Source organism: Idiotropiscis lumnitzeri, chromosome 10, assembly GCF_059441095.1.
Source record: "Idiotropiscis lumnitzeri isolate Australia: NSW breed Sydney's pygmy pipehorse chromosome 10, RoL_Ilum_1.0, whole genome shotgun sequence".
Lineage (NCBI taxonomy): Eukaryota > Metazoa > Chordata > Actinopteri > Syngnathiformes > Syngnathidae > Idiotropiscis > Idiotropiscis lumnitzeri.
The window spans coordinates 14,723,421-14,748,867 of NC_142400.1; the positions used below are offsets into that span (position 1 = coordinate 14,723,421).

The 25,447-nt window shown below is 39.2% G+C and overlaps 1 protein-coding gene across 4 annotated transcripts in view; it reads left to right on the forward strand.

Annotated features, from left to right (window-relative positions):
• The window catches only part of grik2 (glutamate receptor, ionotropic, kainate 2), a 147,328-nt gene extending 143,062 nt beyond the window's left edge, over positions 1 to 4,266 (forward strand). For all 4 annotated transcript variants that reach the window (XM_088307889.1, XM_088307892.1, XM_088307891.1 and 1 more), the window contains one exon: positions 219 to 4,266. In XM_088307889.1, the coding sequence (XP_088164015.1) occupies positions 219 to 466 (248 nt within the window). In that variant the 3' untranslated portion in view covers positions 467 to 4,266. The remainder of the gene's footprint in view (positions 1 to 218) is intronic.
• Positions 4,267 to 25,447: the final 21,181 nt, after the last annotated feature.

The following is a 25,447-nucleotide window of genomic DNA, read 5'->3' on the forward strand; positions in this document are numbered from 1 at the left end:
TGCCATCCATATCAAATCCATCCAACCTCACTACCAAACATCAAAACGCACACAAATACCTCAGAGTAACCATCATTGAGTCATCCCAGCACATTCTAATTTTCAACCCTGGTAGTATTGAATTATGCTGTATTGTTTAATTGATCCTAGCATTTGAACAGCAAAAACACCTTAAATCAATTCTGTCCCATTGTCTCCCCCTCTACTCTCGACTTCAGAGGTCCTTCTGCAGTGTCATGGTGGACGAACTGAGGGTGTCATTGAAGTGCCAGCGCAGGCTCAAACACAAGCCTCAGCCACCCGTCATGGCGAAAACGGAGGAGGTTATCAACATGCACACCTTCAACGACCGCAGACTGCCAGGGAAAGAGACCATGGCATGAAATGGGAATCACTTTCTCGCCCTCACCTCCGCAATGAGGAGGCATGTAGAGACACTTGGGAGAACCGTGGGGGAAACTGGTAAAAGGGGGAGAGTCCACTTTGGGTTATTTTTTACATTGAGCTGAGGTGCTTGAGAGTGCATTGACAAAGAGTCATTCTTCTTAAAGATTAACTTGGATTCAATCATATTTCCTGTGGAAATAACTTGAACCTAGGAGAATTTTCAGCAAGTTACCTCATTATTCTTACCACAATAACAAGGAGCAAAGTACAGGCAGTGGCATTTTCAAGCCTGAAAAAAAAAATGGGATGAAAAAGGCATAGGGTGTAACTATAAAATTTTAATAATGGTGGAATGGACCTTATCATTATCATCATCTTAAGTTTCTTAAGATGCCTACAAAGTGGAGCGGCAACATGAGCATCTTAATCAAAAATTGCTTTGCTATGATCACAGCTAAATTTCATCTGGGGAACGGGAAACTAACATTGATTAGTTTGTTTTCAAACATTGATTTGAAAAAACAGAAAGGCTCTGAACTCGAGTCAACGCCAAGCCTCAAAGACTACATTGAGTGGAGCTGATTTCAAATTGTATAGGGAAATACTGTAATTTTTTGTCACATGCTGTATAATTGATTGAGAACCAGTGATACGTCATCCATCAGGCAATAAGTGAGATGAATTTATTTTGTGTTTTGGATTACTAACACTTTTAGTCTTTAAACGTAGTGTATGGGAAGGATGCAGAAATATAACCAAAGGATGCATGGTTTAGGGCCGATATAGCAAGCTGTTGAGTTCCATGTATTGTATCAGCCTGTAGTCGCAAATAGGGATTAAATGAGGGACGTACATACATCATTACTTTCAATTTAGAGACATTTTAGGAAGTGATCGGCACAGCTCCATTAATTCACAGCAATCACATGCGAATAAACTGTATTTATTCAAGTATTTATTGTTTTATTTATAAAATACTTTGTTGATACGGACTGAATTTTCACTGCGGCAGTAAATCTCAAGTTCACGCCTGTTTGAGTATGCTGAAGTTTCTTACAATATGCTCTGTGTAACGTCTCTCTTGTGGCTTTTTTTTTCCATTTCTTTTCAACAAATCTAATATTTATGTGCATTTACAATTTCTAAGAAAATTTGTTTTGTACAAAGAGAACCAACATTTTGTAGTGGTTTTTACCAACATGAACTTCACCATCAAGTGTGACATTCGTGGTCGTTGGGCAGGGGCGTAGCCATCCTTTCAAAAGTGTGGTGGGCAAATTGCTGAGGAGTCAAGCTATGTTTACGCTGTGTTCTTGGTGGCCGCGACAGCTTCAGGCCATCGTGGACAAAATGGGATGGTCGTGAGACAAAAGAGGCTGAAATGCCACAGCACACTACATTTCGGGCAAATGGGACTGACGTGACCATCAGAAACATTGTGTAAACGCTTGAGACAACTTTTATGAGCATATGATAATCCTCTCGAGTTCAACTGCTCCTCGTTGTGGTCAAAGAACTAAATAACCAAACTGGTTAAGATAAAACACAGTGACGGAAAAGACTAATAATTAAGGGACATAGTTTATCACCACCAGATTGTGACTGTGTGAGTGCATGAATGATGTATCTACTGTGAAGCATCTGTGAGTGTCCTGAAAAGCACTATATAAAAAATGATGAATGATTATTGCTATTGTTATTATTAGATGAGCCCCTGCAGACATCACCGCCGGCGAGTAATATAACTTTTAGATCCACAACGCAAGTTAATTTCACATTCTAAGTGTGACATTTTCCAAATGGATCTCTATGGAATTCACATTCTGTGAAAATTATGATCCCCGAAATGAGGTCCAATCTGGACTTTTCGACTTTAGCAAATCATGCTTCTTTGGTGGTTACGCATAAATCTTCAGGTTATGCATAGTGGGTGGGTCAGAAGCCTGGACAAGAGAATTGGCCTACATTGAAAATGCGCAAGTCAGACCCATTAAAAAAAATTAACTCAAACGTGAAAATATGGCCACAAAGGTCCGATGGCAAGACTGAATACGAACATTTAGTAAAATATAAATCTCTCCAGCAAGCTTACTGCATTCTTAGTATAAAGGGAATGAAAATGTTTTGAGGCTTTTTTTTTTCATGTTAATACTGATGACATTTGTCCCCCACAAAATCAGACCAAATGGCTTTGAGCACTGAAAACTGATCAACATCTGCAAAATTTTTTGTCAATTTGAAATATGTAAAACCGCTGAGGCAAATGCCCCATAACACAATCACCTGACATAACCAACATAAGCAGGATAAGTACTGCCCATGTCAACATGAAACGCGCAGCAAGTTTTTTTTTTGTTGTTGTTCGCTTCCTGCCGTGACCGACAGCGACAGCATACATTTGTCTCACCTCTGCTGTCCGTGTGGTAAATCGTCTGCGCAGTGAGTGTTGATAATACATTCAAGCAGGGTTTAACATTAACTTATTTGTTCACCAGCCACTGTAGCTAAAGCTTCTGCAGATTTACGAGCCACTCTGCATTTTCACTAGCCACAATTTTAGAACAGGACGGAGATAAAGAGAAAAGAGAACCAAAACAAAATGAAAATGGGAAAGACTCGTCTGTTCATCAGTAAACTGACTACATACAAAGTTGGCTCAGCATTTGGCACCTCCACAGAAATATACGAGAGTTCATTTCCACTGTGAGAAATAAAAGCGTTTTTAGACCACAGATGCATAATGCGTCATAAAATAAAAGGCCCAGTTAGTTCAGCTGGCATGACCCAAGCGAGGGGATGGACACCACCATCGGCGTCACGTACAGAAAAATGCCTCGAATGCCATCTCAACTCTTCTAAAGTATTTAATTCCCCCAATAACTGCCCATTAATTCCTCAGAGCTTAATGTTGAATGCACCGTGGCGTATCTGTTTTGTAAGACTTAATGAAAGTGTTTGTGTATGCGTGCGTGTGCTGCACTGACCGAATGATTTCCCATCAGAAGTGCTCGGACGCTGACACTTCACAGGAGGGTTTTCAAGTTCCTCTACTCCTTTGCTACCCGAACCATGACTACCGTTGTGCTTGACTAGTGAGTGTGGACTAAACATGTTGCCTTCACGTGAACACACACATTTTTTTTTTTTTTAACTTCCCCAACCAATCCGCCGACCACAAGCGTGGCGAACCATGGAGGGCAATTCATATGGATCACGGATCAAAAATGATCCATTGCACCACTAGACTGTATATACAAATTCCAAACCGGCCAAAGTGGCTACTCGGAGTGGCAGCGTCGCCCGCTGCTGCTGAAATTCAAATGCATTTCACGGGTTGTTGGGTGTTGATGTCAAGGCCTGCAAACCCCCCCAATCCTCTTATCCCCATCTCCAAAACTACGCCCCTGCAGATTTAAAGTCCAGACTGGTACTCACAAGGTTATCCTAATCACGGAGCTGACATGCATAAGGAAGAGTTCTGCCGAAAGCGTGTCCTCACATTGGTATACACTCCGTTTCCCCTCAGAGTGACCCATTGACGTTTTGGAGAAGAAAACTATTTTTTAACATATAAAGGAACAACGTATAAAGAAAAATATTTTTACCTCAGACCACAGATAATTATTGAGAACATAGTTGGAAACAAATACATAGTATGTATTTACACAAAAGAAGAAAAACGTAAATAATGCCTACTCATTTTGCAATTCTAATTTATGATACTTAGGATTCAGAGTTGAGCAAACGTGTGTAAATGTTTTTTAAACAATGTGTTAAAGAAAACATGCATTTGTTGTGAAAACTAATTTCAGTGCACTGTTTACCCTTTGAAGTTGATGCACAAGTTCAAAGCAAATAAAGTACAATATTCACAAGGTATACCTAATTTGCTTTGTTTTTGACTCAATGTGCATGGATTAAACATGAGGAAAATATAATGAAATATAAATACATGGTTGCAGTAATGTGACAAGTATAAGGACTGAGCAGCAATGGAGGTCATGAGCGTGCACCGGCTAGTTTGGTTTCTTTGACAAACTAATCCGTACCCACTTTCTTTCAGTTATCCTTGGCACGGGCAAGGACAGAGTAGGCTTAGTCCCTAGGCCTAGGGGATGGGAAGGATATGAGCAGACAAAGTGTGCAAGCACAAGAATTCACTAACAACTGACAAAGACTGAGAAATTGCTTTTCCACATTTTTGGTGAGATTTAACAAAGATACAGCATAAACATTTTAGGCTACTGTTAGAGTTGTATTTTTTTTTAGCACAGAACATTTACAGGTAGTAAGTTTACAGCATTAACAAGAAAAAAAAATCAACACTTTGTTAGAGTGTCATTGCATGCAAAACAGTATAGAAAAAAACATCAACTTGTCATCACAAAGTAAGCGTAGTTCATCGTTTTCAAGAGAATAAATCAAAATCAACTAACTGCAATCGCCGATCACTTGGTGGTTGGAATGATGTTTGTTTTTAAGGTAATAAATTGGTCTGGACCAGTGCGTCTCAAATAGTGGGGCGGCCACCCCTGAGGGTGCGCGGTGCGATGCTGAGGGGGGCACATGTGACCGTCGTACTACAGTAAAGTGTAATTGCACATCCACTCCAGTAGTTAGCAGCGGCGCTCTCGTTGCCCATTGTGCACAGCAAGCATTAACCACGACGTCGGTTTGTTCTACAAACGAAAATGCTATTATTTGTAGTTGTGGTGGAGTGTGGGTGGTGGGGTGGGGGCACAAATTGTTTTCTTCTTGCTCGGGGGGGCGTAACAGAAAATAATTGAGAAGCACTGGTCTAGACAGACAGAACCTATAGCGCTTTGCACTTAGACGGTGTGAGAAGAATTGCACTGATTGATCGCAACAGCAAGTGTTTGAAAGCTGAGCAAACTCAGCCTCCGTGAATTTAGGATGATTCCCTAGGGAGGTTCTAAAGACGGCGCACACACACGGCAAACGCTTCGCAGCCCCTGGGATGGCCCTGCAAGTATAGTACAACACAGGTCAAGTTCACATGGATAACTTAGGGATGGTGCTTTCTAACATGTGCTTGTACCCCTCCAGCTGGCCCACTCAAGACAGTTGCAACATCATACTGTGTGTTTGTGCTACACTTAAGCTCTCCCACACCAGTGTTTTTGGATGTTGTGCTGCTCATTCGCAATATACTGAGAATCTCTGCAAGGGTTTGAAAACAGTCCTGCAAACAGTCCACAAACAGCGAACTTCTTTGACTTTTTATCCACTGCCTCATCAGTCTTGATGGCACACCATGTGAAATTTGTCATTTCATTCACATTGATACTTCCTGGGCACAGCAGGTAAGCGTTTCATTCTGGGATGTTGGCGAGATATTCTGCACATTTGATGGGGAGGTATCCATCAGGAGAAAAGAATAAAATGAATTCAAAAGCTCCAAAGGCGCAAGAAAATTCCCTTTGTGTGGTACTTTCATCATGGGCACAAAAAGAGAGTCACAGTCCGCTTAGGTGAAATGACTAAAAATTCACCTGACATACACTCCCTGCTATCTTTCAGATGCTATCACCTGTGAAAGGTTGTCTGTCCCTTCATGCACGTTGCCTGGGAGATTTTCCACGCAACAACTCTGTCCTTATGTGTTCGTGCAACCTCATGCTCGACAAAGACGACAAAAGCTTTCATTTGAAATGACTTCTGACCAAATCATCGCACTTGATATTTTTGACACTCTCCATGAGAAGCTTTCAGGTCAATGAATATTTGAACCGGTTGTGCTTTTCAATTCAGCTGTGGTGACTGGTGGCTTCTGCGAACCAAAACAATCTCGTGAGTAGCCCTTTAGCTCTACCTGTCGGGGCTGTATGTCTTTGTCATCTAAATCAAACCCTGCAGTATAGTGGAGTGAGTTGCTGGAGCTGCCTCATTATTTTTCCTCGCTTGGCTTGTTTTCTCTACTCCTGTCTGTGTATACCAGAACCAAAAGTGGGTAGGGTGGCTACAGATTAGATTAGATAACCTTTATTGGTCCCACAATAGCGAAATTCGCATCGTTTCATCAGCAATAGTGCTTGATGAAAACAAAATGGAACAAAGAAATAGCAAGCATGGAGAACACTGAAATGTAGGCTTCCCATTGTATGTGCACTAGCACGTCAACATAACGAACATGAACCTGCACACATTGCAGAGGGAAGAGAGCTTCACACAGTGTCTCACAAACGTCTTCCAGCCATGAATCTGTAAACAGTAGCAGGCTCACGTAAGGCTGCACAATTACTGGATTTTTTTTGGACTGTACGTTGTCTTGGAGTTTAAGTCGTACCCATAAAAACCTAAATGCGTGTAAAAAAAAAAAAAAAAAAAGATATTAAGATACTATATTCCGTAGTATAAGACTCATTTTTCTGGGAAATTTATTTGACAAATATCGAGACCAAGAACAGTGCTCCACAGACTCGCACACAAAATAATAATTAAAAGTAATTCCAATCCAACGGCAGTTGATTTATGTCAATGCCAACTAGGGACAAGTATCATCAATACTGTGGTCAAAGGTGAGCATTTACACTTGTAGTCACCTGTCCGTCAGTCCCTGTAGAAAGTCCAAGGGTCCGTTGCTGATGGACTCTAGTTTTCACAGGCAGACTGATGACTGACGATCACTTTGAGACATCGTCGGGAGCAGTTTTTGGCAGTCCCCAACACTGCTCAAAAAGCAAAGACTGGAGACATAAGGAGGAGCAGTAATTGTATAAGAATGTATATATATTTTTTGTGTAAAGTTGTCCAAACTGTTTCTAAATGAATAAAATAGAGTGCCGTGACCCGTCGAAACAGTTTTTTATTGGCTGTCATAAAATATCGGTGACAAAATGTAATTTAGTGATGAAGCAAGCGCTTTAAAAATAACAATGACGGACTAACAGACTGGGCTGGCCTAAAATAACGACGGATTTGAGGTCTGCCGCTGACAAATGACGGAAGTTCACTGCGGGAACACCACTAACTGTGGAATACTACTTATGGGACTTAAAACACACATTGGTTTGCTAAAGTAATTTTGTAAAACTTAAAATATATTCACTATTAGATAGTATTGGTTTGTCCTCAGATATTTGTCACTTTTATTGACGATATACGATAACAAGAGAAAATAGTTAGGTGACATACATCTGAGTTATCTCGTTTTGTTAAACTTGATCAATGGAACGCTTCAAAGCAGAAGGAAGCTTGTGAACCATGAGGATAAGTTTGTGTGCAAATTAATATCCATCTAATAAACGTGATTACTCAGCTCACCGTTTTATTTATGGCATCGCTCAATGTTCTATGATCACTTCCGCAATATAAAAAGCATCAACCCTGTTATTTTACACTCTGACCTCCAACTTCCTCTCTTCTGTTCATCCCCCAACAGACCACAAATCAGTTGATTATTACAACGACTCTCTCTGCCACCTCCTGATTTTAAAGGCTCCCTTTAAAACCACAACTGTGTCCTTTTCACGTGCTGAGCCGTAGTTTGCCACTCAACTGCACAACATAAAGGCTGCTGGCCACGGTATTGAGAGGCGTATTAAAGCCACCGGCCTCCTGGTTTATGAATTGGCTTATAAAGATCACCAGAAAGCCTATGCAGCTGCCCGTAAAGAAGCACATTCCAATTACTACTCTAGCATCATCAACAACTCTGAAGAGCTTTTCTCCACAATAAACCATCTCCACAACCCTCCCAATCAATCCCACAGCAGATCAGTGCGACAGGTTCCTCAGATCGTTCAAAAATAAAATCAAGTCAATCCGGTCCAAGCTCTCCAATGCTCTTGCCCCATCCCTGCCATCTGCTGGCATTCAACCTGCTTCTTTCAGTGCCTTCTATACTGTTTGACAGAGTGCAGTCAAGCTCATCAACGACCGTCTCATGTTCGCCAACACTGGTTCCCCTTCATTGCTCAGCCTCCTCGACCTTATTGCAGCTTTTGACACTGTTGACTATCACATACTCCTAAACCACCTGGTTCTCCTCATATCAGACTAACAGAACATAGAATGTCAGCTTTGAATCTGTCCAGTCCAAAAAAGCCAGTGTCATCCGTGGAGTCCCTCAAGGTTCTTTCCTATGACCCCTACTATTTAACATATACTTGCTGTCTCTAGGTCGTGTCATCAGCAGTTATTGAATCTCCTTCCATTGCTTTGCTGATGACACTCAGCGTTATTTAAGAATAGACCCAAGACCCACCACTACCCCTTTCCTTTCATCTTCGCCTTCATCCCCACTTCCATCTTTCCAACTGCCTGGAGGAGATAAAGGTGTGAGTGAGCCAGAATTTCCTCTTGCTGATCAGCTTTAGAACTAAATCTATCTTAATCGAACCCCCCCACCCCCAATTAGGTCCAGTAATGCTACATAAGAACCATTTCTTTTTCCATTCAAGACATTCCCTAACACTGTAACCAATTTTGGAGTAAAGCTCGACCCACATCCGACTTTTGGAATTTACTTCGAACATCTGTACAATGCCTGTTTCTTCCATCACTTAAACCACTTCTGTCCAACCAAAAAAATCTGGAAACAATTATTCACCATTTCATCCTGTCTTGATTATTGTAATTCTTTCTGTTCTGTATGCTCCAAAAAAAATCCCTATCTGCACTTCAACTAATTAAAAATGCGGCGGCTCGGATTTTAACAGGTTCTAGGAAATATGAGCACATCACCCCCATTTTATCTTGCTTGCATTGGTAACCCGTCAGGTTCAGAGTCAATTATAAAATTCTTCTTCTTACTTTTGAAGCTCAGAACAATCTGACCCCTATTTATATTTCTGATCTTTTAACTCCCTTTATGCCGCCCCAAGCCCTGAGGTCCTCAGATGCCGCCCTGAATATCCCCCAAACTCGGCTGCATAACAATGGCGATAAAGCCTTTGCTGTTAGGGCCCCTCGGCTTTGGGAACACCTTCCAGAGGAGATCTGAGGGGTGAAGTCAATTGCTTCTTTTAAATCACTTTTTTTAAAACTCACTTTTATTGTTTAGCCTTCCTATAATCCCTTTTTACTCAATCCTTACTGTTTTTCATTATTTGCATTATCGACTCAAAATTGTTTGAATTTCTGTTTGTATTCTGTTTTGCATTTCTTTTACTGATTTTTATCATGGCTGTTACTTATTTTAACTTATTTCGTAAAGATTAATATTTGATCTCAGGAGCATTTCCAAGTACTGCTCTTTTGTGTCTTTTGCTGATCCTGAGAAACTCATCCATGCCTTTGTTTCCTTCAGGCTTGATAACTGGATAAGTTTGGTCATTGTTGTTACCCCAAAAAGGCTCCAAAAACTTCAATTCATCCAGAACAGTGTTGACCAATTTCGTATGAATATATGCAAACACGAACATATCCCCCCCCTATTCTTCAGAATCTCCGCTGGCTCCCCATAACCTCCAGAATTCCCTTCAAATTTGCACTGCATCCATGGCAACGCCGCAATCTACCTCAAAGATCTCCTCACTCTGCATACATCCTCTCGGCACCTTTGGTCTCGTGGTACCAACTTTCTCCACCAGCCCCGAACAAATCGCCAAACCTTGGGAGACCAAGCTTTAACTGAACAGCGCCCCGCGTCTCTAATTCCCTCTTTGAACTCTTTTAAAATGGCCCAGGAGACTTTTTTTGTTCTCTCAGGCTCTCAAACTTTGTTAAACATGGGTTTATTATCTAATGCATTATTATTTATTATTATTAAAAAAAAATGTGAAGATGACATGAAACAGGCATTTGCATTTGCAAAGTATTGGTGAAATGTTTTTTGTTAGATTTGGGACACAGTTTGAGGGCAAATTGTGTTCAGATGGCGCCTGGCAACCTATTAATTTTAATAAATTTTCACAAAATGAAGTAGAAAATACCCTGCTAACAAATTATTTAAAAGGTTAACATTAGAGATATTCAATTTTCATGGCAGGTTTATTCCAATTTTATTTTTGTTTCATTATGCATTGTATTATAAAATAATGATGGTATTTGTCACATCACTTCCCTGTAAATGAAATATTTTGATTGAAAGAAAATGGCAAAAATAAATAATCAGTATTAGTATTGTTATCAATTAAATTGTTTCAAAATGTATCATCTCGAAATTCCCTCTCATTCACTAACAAGCAAACATTTTATTCAATATTCAAACCATTGGATATTTATTTATCCTCATTAAGGTCGCGATTGAGATGGAGCCTACCCTAGCTGGCTTTGGGCAAAATGTGGACTGACTGGTTGGCAGCACATTGCAGGGCAATTATTAAATATACTTCATCCATTTTTTTATGTTAGTGTACTCACACCTGTTTGATGTCTGATCCGTCTAGTAAGTGAAGCTCTGAAAAACCAAAGTGATATTTTTCCAAGATTAAATTCCCACTAGATGTTTTGGAAAGGTATTTGATGCAGGTGGTGCTGGGTTACCGTGTTAGTCACAATTTGTAAGTCACCCTTTCTCACAATGTACCAAATAAAAATAAATCACAATCGACACTGTTGGGCTTTATAAAGTGTGGGGTGTTTTCTGTATTTTTCAGACATACTTGTGTAAAGGCATTTCTTGGTTTATGGCCACGTTTCTTTTTTCCCCCATGAAAGGCGACATTGTGATGGCAAGTCTGCAACATAACAAAACACCTACAACACATTCAACTGAGTCTGGAAAATAAGATGGCACACTGCTAGGTTTTCTTACAAAATATAGACACAAACAGGTTTAAAAGCACATGAAGTGAGGAAGAAATGTGTGGTTGAAAAATAAAATTGCAAAATTAGGCTAGAAATACAGAAGAGCCCATGATTCCAAACCAAATATTACACTTGATTTGAGAGGTGGAAGTGGGTGTTAAAAATTATTTTCGACTGATGTGATTATATCCTCTATTTTCTGATTTATTTATTTGTGGTTAATTTATTTATCATATGTGCAGTATGATAATTTCTTTCTTCTGGAAATTATTTTCTATTAACTTCTAATGATTTTCTGGTTCAACTCGGTTCATGGGAGATTAGAGGGTGAGTCCAGGCGTTTATTTGTAAATTACATTATTTTTGTCGCCTTATTGACCGTCAATGTTCAGAACATTGATTAAATAGATATGAGTCTGTCATGTCTGTGTGGGCTGACCACCTACCTGTGTTGTGGGCACCTGCTTTTAATTGCACCTTCCTCACCTGCACCTCATTATCAGTGATTACCTTATGCGTTGACCCTCATGTCTCCTTCTGTTTGGTCGCCAGTTCATTGTACTTAGATGTTACGGTCCATCAGTTCTTATTCTTGCCACTGTTGCATAGAAAGCGTCGACCTTGTTTGAAAATTGACTTTGTCTTTTTACCTCATGTTTTTGGATACTGTTGCCTTTGCTGCCTGCTTACCCAAGTAGCAAAACAAGCTCGTTTAGTGAACTGTATATTTTGAAACAGACTTTTGTCTCTGACTCTTGCATTTGTGTCAAACTCCTAATGCTTTCCATGACAGTCATTACATTTTACATATACATATTAGTCTTGATGCAGACTTTCAGGCCCCACATGCAAAGCACTCTGGTTTTCCAAGTGTGAGGTGCACCTTCCTGGAATGTGCAGCTGGAACAATAAATTGTTAGCATTAGTGTTGTAACAATGGAGACTGGTATTGACACCTCATTTTGAAGGTTTCGATCGTGGACGTTCTCTGGTCCTAAATTTTGTGGTCTTGACGACACGAGTGAGCACATCTGCCTGATACGAAGTAAACTGAAGTTCAATTTTTGGCTTCGACCATTTTGTCAGGAGTTTGTGTGCCCTCGCTGTACTTGTGTGGGTTTGAATCAGTGAAGCTGATGGCAAGGCGAGGGAGTTATGTTGGGGAACTGAGCGATTGTGGTGATAACATGGAACAAGGCTGGCCAAAGACCTTAAATGAAAGCCATCAGGCAGCACTGATGAGAAGAAACACAATATCAAAACGAGGAAAACAACTCATAACAGTGTCACTAAATTGCGTTGTCACCACTTGGATTATGTGGTACCTGCACATAGATCAGGCAGGACCTTAAACTGATGAGTTGATTACAGATCAACTGCAGCTCTGTGACAATGTGGCCTGCAGAAGCCACCCAGCCTGGAATGAAAAAGCAACCAGTAACATGAAACAAGAACGAGCCCCAGCCAAAATAAAATTCAAACTGAGCTAGTGCACCACAGCTATGTTTGAATTTGTCTGTATTAAATAGGGTTATAAGGTAATAAGTAGGCTGGGATTTTATTCTTCCCTCTCTGGGTGAATTCATTGTTTCACATTGAAAACATCACAAGTGCTGTGATTATTTGGCCAATTAAAAAAAGTTGGGGCTTGTGCAAGACTATTCTGCTTTCATCAGTAGCCCATGAGAAAATGTGTTAACATTTCGGCACCAGTGGCATCTGGGATTATTTTGGACCTTGATATACAGATTTGCCGGTGCGTCACAATACACAAATAAATGAATAGCATTTTCTATGCATGTGAAAACAAGTTATATGAACATTTATTGACACTGAAGTAGCTCCATACACAAACATACTAGCACACTCGAGTCAGTCAATTTAAGATTACATGAAGCATAAATTCGCTGAATCCTCACCAGTCAGTAAAATAAAAGTAACCAACACTGACAGGCGGGATATCTCTCATAACTTTGATCATGCATTATGAATTCTGCATGTATTATTCATACAGGCGAAGAAACATAGCTTGAGGATGTGGCCTTTTTTTTCTCTCTCTCTGGTTGCTGACATTCTTGAGGCGTTGCAGGCTTGTTGTCTTTCCACTACTTTGCCTCCACCTTCTAATAAAAAAATAAATAAAAAATCCCCCCCAGAGGTCTCATATGCGCCACCTATCCAATAACTCTGCAGGGACTAAGCTCAAATTCACGGCAGAGGGAAAACAGTCGTAGTAGGGCAGCCCAACTGTCATAAAGTTTAATATAAGATCAAATGTTGCTCTTTATGCATATGAAGGCACCACTGCATTGAGATGATCTGAAAGATGTGTGTGTGTGGGTGTGTGTGTTTAAGAGGGGGAGGGGGGGTTGAAATTAACCAATTATAATTAAAAGGTCCTGTTAATAGCTTTATAATGCAAAAACATTGAACTATTGACCTTAGAAGATATTGTATGTATTCGGTCTCACCGACTGACAAATGGAAATATGAAAGATACGTTTCTGTTTAATAAAAATATGTAAATAGTTATATAATAACAAAAAGAATGTTTAATAATTCAGTGAGAATTCTTCACGTGTTTATCCTTTTACTTTTTACCAGTGAAGGCATACATGGAGCGGCATCACCAGGTAGCAGTAATTGTGTACCGGAACATCTGTACCAAATATGGACTAGAGGTCCTAGAATAAAGATGGTAGACCCCTTGTAACAGGGGTGGGCAAACTACGGCCCGGGGGCCACATTCACCCCGTTAAACGTTTTAATCCGGCCCGCCGAACTTGAAAAAAATTAAATGAATAAACCTCGTTAATGTTAAATACTGTGGTTTTTCAAAGACATATATATTGTTGTAACACTTTTGTTTAAAATTAAGTGACATATCTGCAAATTATGGATGAATGCGCATCTGCAACCTCCAAGACCAACCCAGAACACAGAAACATCTGAATTGAATGAATTAGGTCAGAATTATAAACCTGCATTTGTTCATCACATCCTGAGCAAAGATTGGAGTGTCATTCAACTGCGCATTACCCACCATTTTCCCTGTTACGACAAACTATGGATCATTTATTATCTATATTTTGCTCACTCGCCAAAAGGCACCAACAAAAGTTTAAAAACTTTGAATTAGGCATTACGCCTTCCCTTGAGAATCACAATGTAGGATGACTGACCTCATTATTTGTACTCTTGCGCCGAAAACTATTCTGCAAGTCTTGAACTTGGATCACTGGCATGACAATGAATCTGCAAAATGAAATGTATGATAAATAATCATGTTGTATCCTGAATTGTTTAAAATGAGGTATGATGACATGAACGAGAACAATGCAAATGAAAAGAGAGATATTCATTCAGTATTTGAACGTGAGACCCACCTCAACCTATTAAAATCGTGAAAGTAGAGCAACAATCACGAACTTTTAAAGAAATGTCTGCAAAAGTGTAGGTGAGGAATAAACTTCCCATTGAAAAATGTAACAAGGATTTATTTCTAGAGAGAGAAGGAAATAACAATCTAAACACACTCAAAGGATTGAGATACCAAGCGGTCATCATTTTGCTATGTAACGCTGTCATTGCTTATTCAGGGTTAGAAGTTAAAAACGGTGCATATAAAAGCGAACATATTTGACAAGAGAGAATGTAAATGTTCCCAAATGACTAACAGCAGCAGATATGACGTAGTGCTGATGGTTACTTTAAGTGCAAAAGTGCAGAAAGAGTCAGCAGCAGATGTGTGACATACGATATGCAATGTGGATATGCAAAACAGCAGAGCTAGCGCAAGTGGATGCGAGTAAGAGGGCAGGAGGCAGAAGGTGGGAGGTAGTGGACCGAGTTCAGCATCCTGACAGCCTAATGTATGAAGCTATTTGTGAGGCTTGTGGAGGCTTTCAGCAGGAGGAAGTGCAGCCTCGGTCACACACAGCGATGCAGCCAGTGACGGCATTCGCAATAAGGCCCTTTAGAAAGTGCACATGCTGCGGGGTGGTGCTTGAGCTTTCCTCAATTTGCAGAGAACATAGAAGCATGTTTTGAGCCTTCTTGGCCAACGATGTGGTGTTGTTGGTCCAGAAAAGTTCTTTCGAGCTGCGGATCATGAGGAGCTGCGCTATTATTGCTCCTCAGCAGCATAGATACTGTAGACTACAGAATTGAGGGAAATAATTCATTCACCACATGCACGGGGTTCGATTCGTGGGCCGGACTAAAATACATCTCCGGCCTTGGTTAATCGAACACTTTTTAAAAATTCCCGTCCCCAAAAATGGGCGTCCGATCGGGCCGGGTCGGCCCGTTCCGCCTGTGGCCCGTTCCTGCCCAGCTCTGCAGCTCCGCTTTGCAGTCGTGCTTCAAATCAAATTTTTCTACTTGATGAGAGCCCAAAAACCCTTGGCTATAAGTGTGCGTCCGTCAGCAACAAATGGCCATACAGAAAACACTAATGTGGCCAAACAATTGTTTCGGCATTTTTTTTTAAAACAGTTCAGAGGCATGCATTTTTGTTTTGACCAATTTATGTGGCCGACACAACCGAGTTGGTCAACTTTATTTCTCTTGATTTCACAATTATTATTATTATTTAGGGCTGTCAAAATTAAAGTGTTAACTTAAGATAATTAAAAAAAAAAATGTTAATGTTTATTTTTTTTAAACATTAATTTGAATAACTTGGAAAGCCAAATTTCATATTAGCTGTACATCTTTAGCACATGATCTCAAAACAAAATACCTTGCTAAAGTTACCACTGGGCCTTGCAAACCAACACTGCTGGAGTGTGGTGCTTGCAACTAAATGTACAGTATAAGTTTTGAGAATTGTTTCTAAAAAATCCTAGAAAGATGACTCAGTTTAGATCACGTTGAAGGATCACACACTTCATATTTGGTGATTTTGCATTAATTACATTATATTACCTGTTAAAAGCCTCTCAAAAAATAGTCGTCAAAAAAATACGTTTAATCGCAATTAATTACAGATTTCTTGTGATCAGTTAGTTAAGAAATGTAATCGGTTGACAGCACTATGATTATTATTATTATTATTATTATTATCATCATCATTATTATCATTGTGTTTTATGTAGACCACTTTGTTACAGCTGTGGTTGTTTTTTTTTCTTTTAAAGTGCTCTATGCATAAAGTTGAGTTGACTCACTGTGCAGACTGTGGCCCGTTGTAGTGCATCCATTTAAAGCGAAAATTGACTACATTTGTGAAATTTATTCCCCGCCCATGCAAACACTGCGAACAAAATATGATGGAGCGTGTGGCCATCTATTTCATTTACAAAGTGACACAGGCGGCTTTTGTAGGTAGCACAATACATTGTGGCTGAGCGCAACATTTATCAATAGCACATTCTCAGTCATAGCACAATCCATGCCTGAGTATTTGATCACTGTCTGCACACAATTTATCTCAGTTGCCTTGCTTATTGCTCCTTTGTCAAATTGGTAATGGTAAATAGTCTTTCACTTGTATAATGCAGTCGAAGCGCTTCACACTAACTTAACATTCACCTACTCATGGCGCAGCATCAAAGACAGTGGTCCTTTGTTTCAGGAGGAGAAAGTGTGCATGCTTTTTAATGCCCATGTTTACAATTTAAACGTACTATTCTAGATCCTTTAATAATTTGTACCACTTGGTACGGAGGTGCCGCTCAGAGCAACACAGTCGAGGGAACGATGTTTTGTTGACAGGAGGGCCGTGTTGTTCAGCTGTTATATTTTTACATCAGTAGATTTTCATAATTTATGGTTTCAGTGCCAGGAAGAAAATCAATGTTGTATTTAACAACGTTCGAAAAATACTGCATGTGCTGTTTTCAAGGCAAAATGTGGTTTACAAAATAATTTTATCAGGATGACCTAAATGGAAATGGATTATTACAATGAGCTGAACAATTCAATTCAATTCAGTTTCCGTTTTCTGGTTAAAGCCTGCTTTAAAAGATGAACCTTTTTTTTTTTTTTTTTTTTTAGGTCTGACTGCTATTGAGTATGAATTACTCTTGCAAGACTTCAATTAATACATGGCTATGAAATTCAGTGTCTTTGGGACGGATTATTTATTCATAAGGCAATTGGGTATTTTTCTGATATTACAATTGCAACAAGAGATATTCGATAGAGTAAGCACTATAAGCGGAAGAGTCAGCAGTCTGGTGTCATGATAAGGCCAGGAAAAAATAAAATAATATATATATATATATATATCGCTGCACACTGAGTATTATGACAATAAAGAGCACTCTGATTCTGAACAGTGACATTTGAATTGATGTTTTTTTCCCTCACTTTTTGATCATTGCTTTTTACATTCTATAATTTTACAGTTTTTTTTTTACGATTGCCTTTTATATTTTTGTGTCGCAAGTGCATCCCAACCCACTCTTTGGGGAATGGAGGGCAATCAGACTCAGATAATTCTGAATTACTGGTTCAAGACCATCTGTGATCGTTACCAGATGTGTGAGTGTCTTCCCCGCAAGAGCAATTTTATTATGCTGATGAGCCTCTCATCCTCATGGAATAAACATTAAATATATGCAAATAAAGTACAACAATTTATTCAACTCTGTTTTTAGTCCAAAGGTAAGAAAATAAAACCAGGTTTAATATTTTCATAGATTGGGAATTATTTTGGGGTCTACAAAAGCCCTCCCATAAAAAAGATCCTTTATAGCCACTTTCATTAGTATGCAGAAGATGTCATTCATGGTTCTGTTTTGGGGAAAACATTTTGAATATAATTTTGAACATGAATACATTTTCCCCGGAGTTGGTTTGGCTCAAGAGCATGCATTTGGCCACGAGTGCTGTTGTCAACAGAACTTAAAAAAGGTTTTAAGATTTGATTTGATTGAACATTACCCTTTAAATAATAAATGCTAAATATCGGTCAGTTAGCCATTCTCAGGAAATATTATGTCGCCTTAATTCTATGCAACCCTTATTCTGACAGGTAAAAAATGAGCTGCAATCGGAAATTGCGGAATTAAACATGCATACACTGGAAGGTCTGGAAGATTTTTTGTTTTTATGTTGTAAATTTCAGTAGTGCAAGATGTTCCAATAATTGTTCCAGTCCTTGTGAACCAACTTCAACAGCTACTTAGACAATTGGATTATGAGACAGTGGAAAATGTGGGTTGCTATTAAGCATGACAGGGATGTTTCCTTTCTCCCATGTGGGGAAATGAGTTTTACTGCCATGAATCAGCTCGGCTAATTAATTGTTAGTCTTCAAAAATGTAAGCTATGTTTGAAAGCTCCCTGAAAATTTAATGCCTCGAATGATTAAAAGCTTCTCATGTACTTGTGTGGTGGCGAAATGTAAAAGCCCAAATAAATCCTTTCACGGTGTGATTCTGTGAAATGAACTGCGGACTGTGTACTAATTTATCAGTTCTCAACAGCATTTTTGATGAGGAGTGGTATCATGAATGCAAATAAGTAGCTCTCCATTAAAATCAAATTCTCTGTTAAAAATCATTTTTAGGGTGTAAGAAGACAAATGTGGAAAAATGTGAACCAAATGTGGTTCACTGTTCAACTGATGTTCTGTGTGTTCACCATTTTCTCATTTAGATGAAGTCACTCTGGTCACAATGACAGTTTGCCCCCAAACTGGCAGTTATAATCGTGGAATTCAGATTTAAAAAATCCCAAGAACTTGGAGTTCCTTGTAGCAGGAGTTCCTGGTTATAGAAATTGTGTGTGGCCCACCTGATTTGCGTTCACGCATAGTGACTTTAGTTCAGGGTAATTTATCCAAATTAGACTGGTGACGTACTATATCAAGGAGAAAGAAAAGCAAACTGCACTTTCCCTCTTGCTCAGCAAGAGACAGTAACAAAAAGGAAAAATTACTAATAAGACAACCCGAGCAACAAACAGTGTTGTGTGTGAAAAAAGGAGATTGCGCAAACTACCAGGGTACATAAGAAAGCTCCGGAATTAGTTCCTGCTGAAAGCCCCCAATGTGATGGACTTTTGACAAATGTTGGATTCAAGTTCATGGAGAGCTGTAGCTGCATGCACACAGTTGCAAGCGCCTCATATTTATTTGTCGTTTTCAGATTTTTTTCTTATTAGAAATCTCAATGGCTTTCTCTTCCATCACGAGGAAAGTAAGTTTTAAAGACAGTAACATGATTTGCCAACATTTGACAAATAATTTATCTGTTTGCGGTGTCTTCGCTTGATGGCAGCTTATAACTCATTTCTACTGCTTTGACCTTTGTTTTTAAAGTTTTTGTTGAAGTTCTTTTGATTTTCGCCTGGAACTCCTCCCATATTCCACAAAACGTTGCTAACAACTTATGCCTGATGGGTATGAGCAGTTTTGCTAATAAAAGTTCGGTGGTTTAGTTCTTTCTCATTAACGTAGGAGTCTAATTATTTTTCCTCATGTTGAAACGGTGTCATTATTGTACGTAAAATGCTTGAATAAATTTATATTCTGCCGATGGGACTACCACTCGTATCCTCTGGCTGTAACTCACACAAAGTGAAAGAAAGGGCGGTTTTTGAGCAGGACTTGACTTTGGGAACAGTTGTTCAGGCATCTAGAATAGGAGTGACGTTTTGACACAATTTTATAGACACTGATAAAAATAGACGCACTGCTTGGAATCCAAATTTGCTTTTTAAACCCTACTTTGAACCTAACTGTTCTGAAACTCATAGTCACACATTCTTACATTTAAATTTTTACTCAATATTATAACCACTGTTAAAAATCAAGAAGTCAAACCCTCCTTTGAATCCGCGACTGCTATAAAACCCGAGATCTCACATTCTGACAGCTTAATTGTTTCACAGAATTTTGGAACATGTGTCAAAAATCGAGATCACTTGGAGATGAATCGCTTTTATAACCTTATACGCTCCTTTGAAAGCCCGAGTGACAAGAAACTCCAGCTGTCTATGTGACTCAGTGGCTCGCATCCCAGACTTTGGACACTTGGGTTTTGGGATCAAATTCTGTGCTGCGACATTCTCCAAAACAAAGTGTCTGACTGAATTTTGGAACCACTGTTAAGTTGTTTGGTCCATGAAGTTTTCGTACATCAGCTTCCTCTTTATGACTTAAAGACGACAGACACTAGGTATGTCATTTACTTTTACTGTAGCGGGCCAACTCAATGTCACTCTGCAGATGCATAGTGTGGAATATACTATAACAACAAAAGGTAGCATTGGATTCAATGATTTAAAGCGAACACATAAAGACAGTTTTGTTCAAGCTAAGTTATGAATCAATATTGCCCTTCACTGAAGTCCTTCCTTTAATAAGCAGCTCCGACTAGACTTACATCCACCGCCTCATACTGCAAACACTAAGCAGTGAGCCTTGAAACCATGGTAACACGAGTCACAGCCTCACAATGCTTTACAAAATCCAAGTTGGTCTCATTCAGATGCACTAGCGTCTGAAAAAGAATGTGGAAGAATGATGCGGCATAAAGGTGACAAAAGAAAATTGTTCCAAGGCAGCAGCGGGGAAACAAAGTATTTTAGATGACCTTGTTACTTTTTCAAATTACATGAATGCCCGAATCCTTCATACTGTCATCACAAAATCACCAGAGAACACCCTTTTTTTTTTTTTTAATCCAATCATGTTGTGTTTTTCAACATGACTCTTCAGTCAGACCACAATGATACATGATCTCTAAGGATGACTAACAACACGGCATGAACAACATAAAAAAAGCGCCGCTCGTAAAGTAAAACAAGTACTGACAACCTTGGATGAAAAACGTCATGTCACCAAAGTATATTTTCGGCAAACAGAGTCTCACTGATCACAGAACACAGACGACTACAACTATCGGAGTGAATAGGCCTGTTTAAAATTGTTCTTTTCAAATATTCAAGTAATTTTCTTGTCATAATTTATTGTCATTGTTGTTAGCAAGTCCTCCAGCTTGCATCAGATACATGGCCAAAGATTTAATATTAATTCTCTCAATGACTGACTTGATCGTGAGAAATTATTTCCCCAGGTATTATTAAGGAGACATGCCAAGCTTCAGGCTGGGAGAGGTGATCTTCAAGCCAAGGTCGTAATCGTCGGCTGCCTGTGACATTGGGATAATGTTAATGTTTTAATTTTTGTCCTTGTTGATGTTATTGTGCAAAGCTAAAGTTAAGCCATGATTACTTCAGGCAACAAAGTGTACGGTCGCCGAAATTGAGTGAAAGATGATTTTCTATATTCAGTTGTCTTAATTATTAATGCCCTTTAATTTATGTTTTGTATTTGACCACAACAATAATAAACAAGTTTGCATGTGTGCCACATTTGTCTGTACCGTTCTTAATTTTGACCATGTCAAATTTCACGAAAATACTGTTCCGACCCTCATGAGAATGAAGGTCAACACCATAGCAACTACAGAGAGTTTGAGAAGTTGTTAGCTGGGAACAGCAGCGGTGCTTGTGTCGAGTTGTTGGGCTGGAACAGATATACGTTAATTGGAAGTAAATCCGACAGCTCAGTGTAAAAATGCAGTACGCCATAGAGCGGGAAAAGAGAAATGCTATCATTGTCACCCAAAGCCAAGAATGTGTTAACCGGTAAGATCTGAGGAGTGCACATTTTGTCTTCATTATTTTGTTTAATCTCATCGAATACATTAATAGTATATCAATTAATGATAACATTTTGCAAGACTATACTTTAAATGTCTGGTTAGTCAGCAAACAACCATACACATCTTCTTGTAAATGTATATAACTATAAGTATATTTGTCAATCTTCCGCCTAGCATCATTGAATAACTTGGGAGTGGATCTAAAGGTCAGTCTTTAATTTGCAAAAGGCTCTTTACTGGAAAAAGGCAAGCTTGTTAATCTTAACCCTTCCGATGAATCCTACTATCCTGGACTGCTCTGAGTCTGAAATATCATTGCCGTTTTAATTATACCATAGTGACTAATTAAAATGAATTCGTACTGATATCAAACAGAGCTTAATCAATGTAATTTGCTCTGTGCACAGACATTTACACTGTAACACAAAATTACAGCGATGAAATACCAATAATGCTTACATGAACATGACTTTCTACAAGTGTAGGACCGGGTGTATAGTGTGATGTTTTATAGTGATCTTTCCAGGATATACCGTCTTTCGCACAAAGTAAGGTGGGAGAGACAGCTCAAATGGACAATTTAAACAAGATTGTTTTATCAAGGAAATATTGTACAGAAAAATACCATTGATATAAGAATATTAAATGCATAGAAATAACTTTAAATTGTAAGGACATGGATAAAAGGTTACCCTAAAACAGGCGTGGGCAAACTACGGCGCGGGACCTACATGCGGCCCGTTAAGCGTTTTAATCCGGCCCGCCGAACTTGAAAAAAATTAAATGAATAAACCATGTTTTTGTTTTATTTTCTAAATACTGTGGTTTTTCAAAGACATATTTTGTTGTAATGCTTTTGTTCACTTTCTGTTAAAATGAAATTTATTTTTTTCTTCGATGAGGTGAGGTTACCAAAACACTCCATCCATCTGCTCCTGTTCTGGCCCCTCTGTCAAATTTTAGAACCCACTGTGGCCCGCCAAACAAAAAGTTTGCCCCCCCCCCCTGCCCTAAATGAGACAGACATGATGCAGACTGATCTCTGAGTACCACTCGGAAATATATAAAAGAACATTTAGAATTGCATTCTGATCGATAAATGTGCTTGTAGCGCTTCTCCAAAGACTTTATACACCCGTTCGTCACACGTCACAAACACATCTCCGGTATGGGAGCACCAAGAACTGACCTCTAACCTAAAATTCCAGGCCACCGGTTCAGCTCAGCACCTTATTTGAAGAGACAGGAAATTAGGTTTTATCTACAAAGGTGACCTAGTTTTTCAATAAAAAAAAAGAATAGGATGCTCAGGCTGTATCGTACACGAACACAAAATGTATGTTTAGATCAGGGAATGCCGCTAATCATGTGAAGCCCATTGAGACTCCTTTATAAATGAGGGCTCCACAAATAAATTACATTTTACTCGTATTTGACACATTTGGTGCAGCAGAATGGAAGAAAAAGGTAAAGCAGGTGAGAGTGTGGCGGCGAGTGTACTTTGCAGACCACCAGCAATAACCACCACAGACCAGTCTTTCCTCTGAAACATAATTGTGTGAATGTACACTAAAAACAATCTATCGTATCTATCTTAAGGTACAACTCCCTTGTCGTTGTTTTCTCTGGTGGGACCGCATGGAGTAAGCATTGATTAATGAGCCTGTGTATGGAAATTGTAATCTGCAGTTATGAAAATCATGACCTACTTTGAAGACTAATTTTAAAAAGCTGAGGCCATTTTTTATACCACACCAATGGTAAAACACTACTTAACATTTAGTACTAGGAACATTATATTTCCCGAGGGTAATATTTTATATTTGTAATGAATTGCCACTGTCAAGTCTTGGATAGTGAACTGGACCTAGAAACGAGCTAGATTTAGTGTGACTCTTCCCATTAAACCTTCGCAAATAAATATTCCATTGCATTAATTAACAATGGCATGAGCCTGTCCACTAGCCGGGGGAATCATGGGATTTAAAAAAAAAACAATAGCAACTTCATTGTTCTGACTGGATCTTGAATGAGGGGCGCAATGGTAGCTGACAGGTTATTAGCACGATGGCCTCACAGTGCAGAGGTCGCAGGATCGGCTCCGGCCTTCCTGTGTGGAGTTTGCATGTTCTCTCCGTACATGCGTGGGTTTTCTGCGGGTACTTCGGTTTCCTCCCACATTCCAAAAACATGCATGGTAGGTTGATTGGACACTCTAAATTGTGCCTCGGTATGAGTGTGAGCGCAGATGGGTTGTTCATCTACATGTGCCCTGTGGTTGGCTGGCGAACCAGTTCAGAGTGTACCCCACCTTCTGCCCGAAGATAGCTGGGATAGGCTCAACATGTCCGCGACACTCGTGAGGAGAAGCGGCTCAGATAATGGACGGATGGATGTTTTTCAATGAATGTCCTTTAACCTGGCCTCCCCTGTTGTTGTTAGGTTTTTTTGCATTACATTTGTAGTAAGGGAAAAAAATGTTTTTTGCCATCAGTTTTTATTGTTAAACGAATCGCATCACCCGACAACTCATCAATAACCTCCAAACACTTTAAAGCTTCTAAAATTTGGAGTTTGACCAATCTGATGGGAAGAAAATGCCTTTGATGTAAAAAAATGTCTGCAACTGTCAGCAATTGAAGTCAGCATATGAAGAGAGCTGTCAGCACACATCACTGGACTTTATTTAGGCCAGCATCAAAGTATTAACTTGCAGCGTATTTGTTTTTCTACGTGCAATTCCCTTTTTTGTGGCACTATTTTATGAAAGAAGGACGCTGATAAAGACAAGTGCAATATTATCAGCAGCGTTGGGAAGTAATGGATTACATATAAAGAGTTTTTTTTTCATCTAATAACAAAATTTACATAGGGGTGATGCCTTATGAAATTTTACCGGAAATACGTCACACCACTCTGTGCATATGATCCGTTGTGATAGAAATTTAAGTGTAAAAAATTATAGACATATCAAGTTCCTTAAATCTGAAAAATAAAAATTTCCTGGTAAAAGATGCAGAAAAAATCTGATTATTCTCCATGCATTTTCATGCAAACGTGTCCTTTTTTTCTGTTATGAAACATAAATGTAGTTTTAATTTTTTAATAATTTTAAAAACAAATATATAATTATTTCAAGACCTATCACTGTGTAGATCTCATAACTCAGTACACGAGGCTTCAAAATAGAGTACACATGCAAATGCATGGCTGCTCTTATGAATATTTAATTTATTAAATTATATACTCATGACCTTATCCTGACTGACGTGACTGAGTCATTTCCAGGTTTTGGTTGTGTGTGTGCTTACTGTGTCACTGTTTACTCTACTAATATTCTCTCTCCAGACACTAAATGAACCTTTTAATTTGTTGTTCATAGCTGCTTGCACTCCACTTAAATAGCAGCTAGACTTCTGTGAAAAGTGTACTGTACACAGAAGCAATTTTGCTGGTGTTTGGCGACGCAATATCAGCTTAGTAATCACCATTGGCTTTTTGTGCTCGCGTGCTGCCGGTTTTCTTACTCCTCGTCCGCCTTTCGTGATAATGATGCTTATTTGAAGTGTAGCTTATTTTCTGCCATCGGTGCGAGGCTCTGCACATGCAAGGATAATGTTTAGCCGAGTTGTGGCAGCTGGCCAGCGCCACAAGTATCATGCCGCTTCTGATTGGTGAGCTCTGTGAGAGAGAGGGAGACAGCATTTATTTGTGAGATAGCTGAT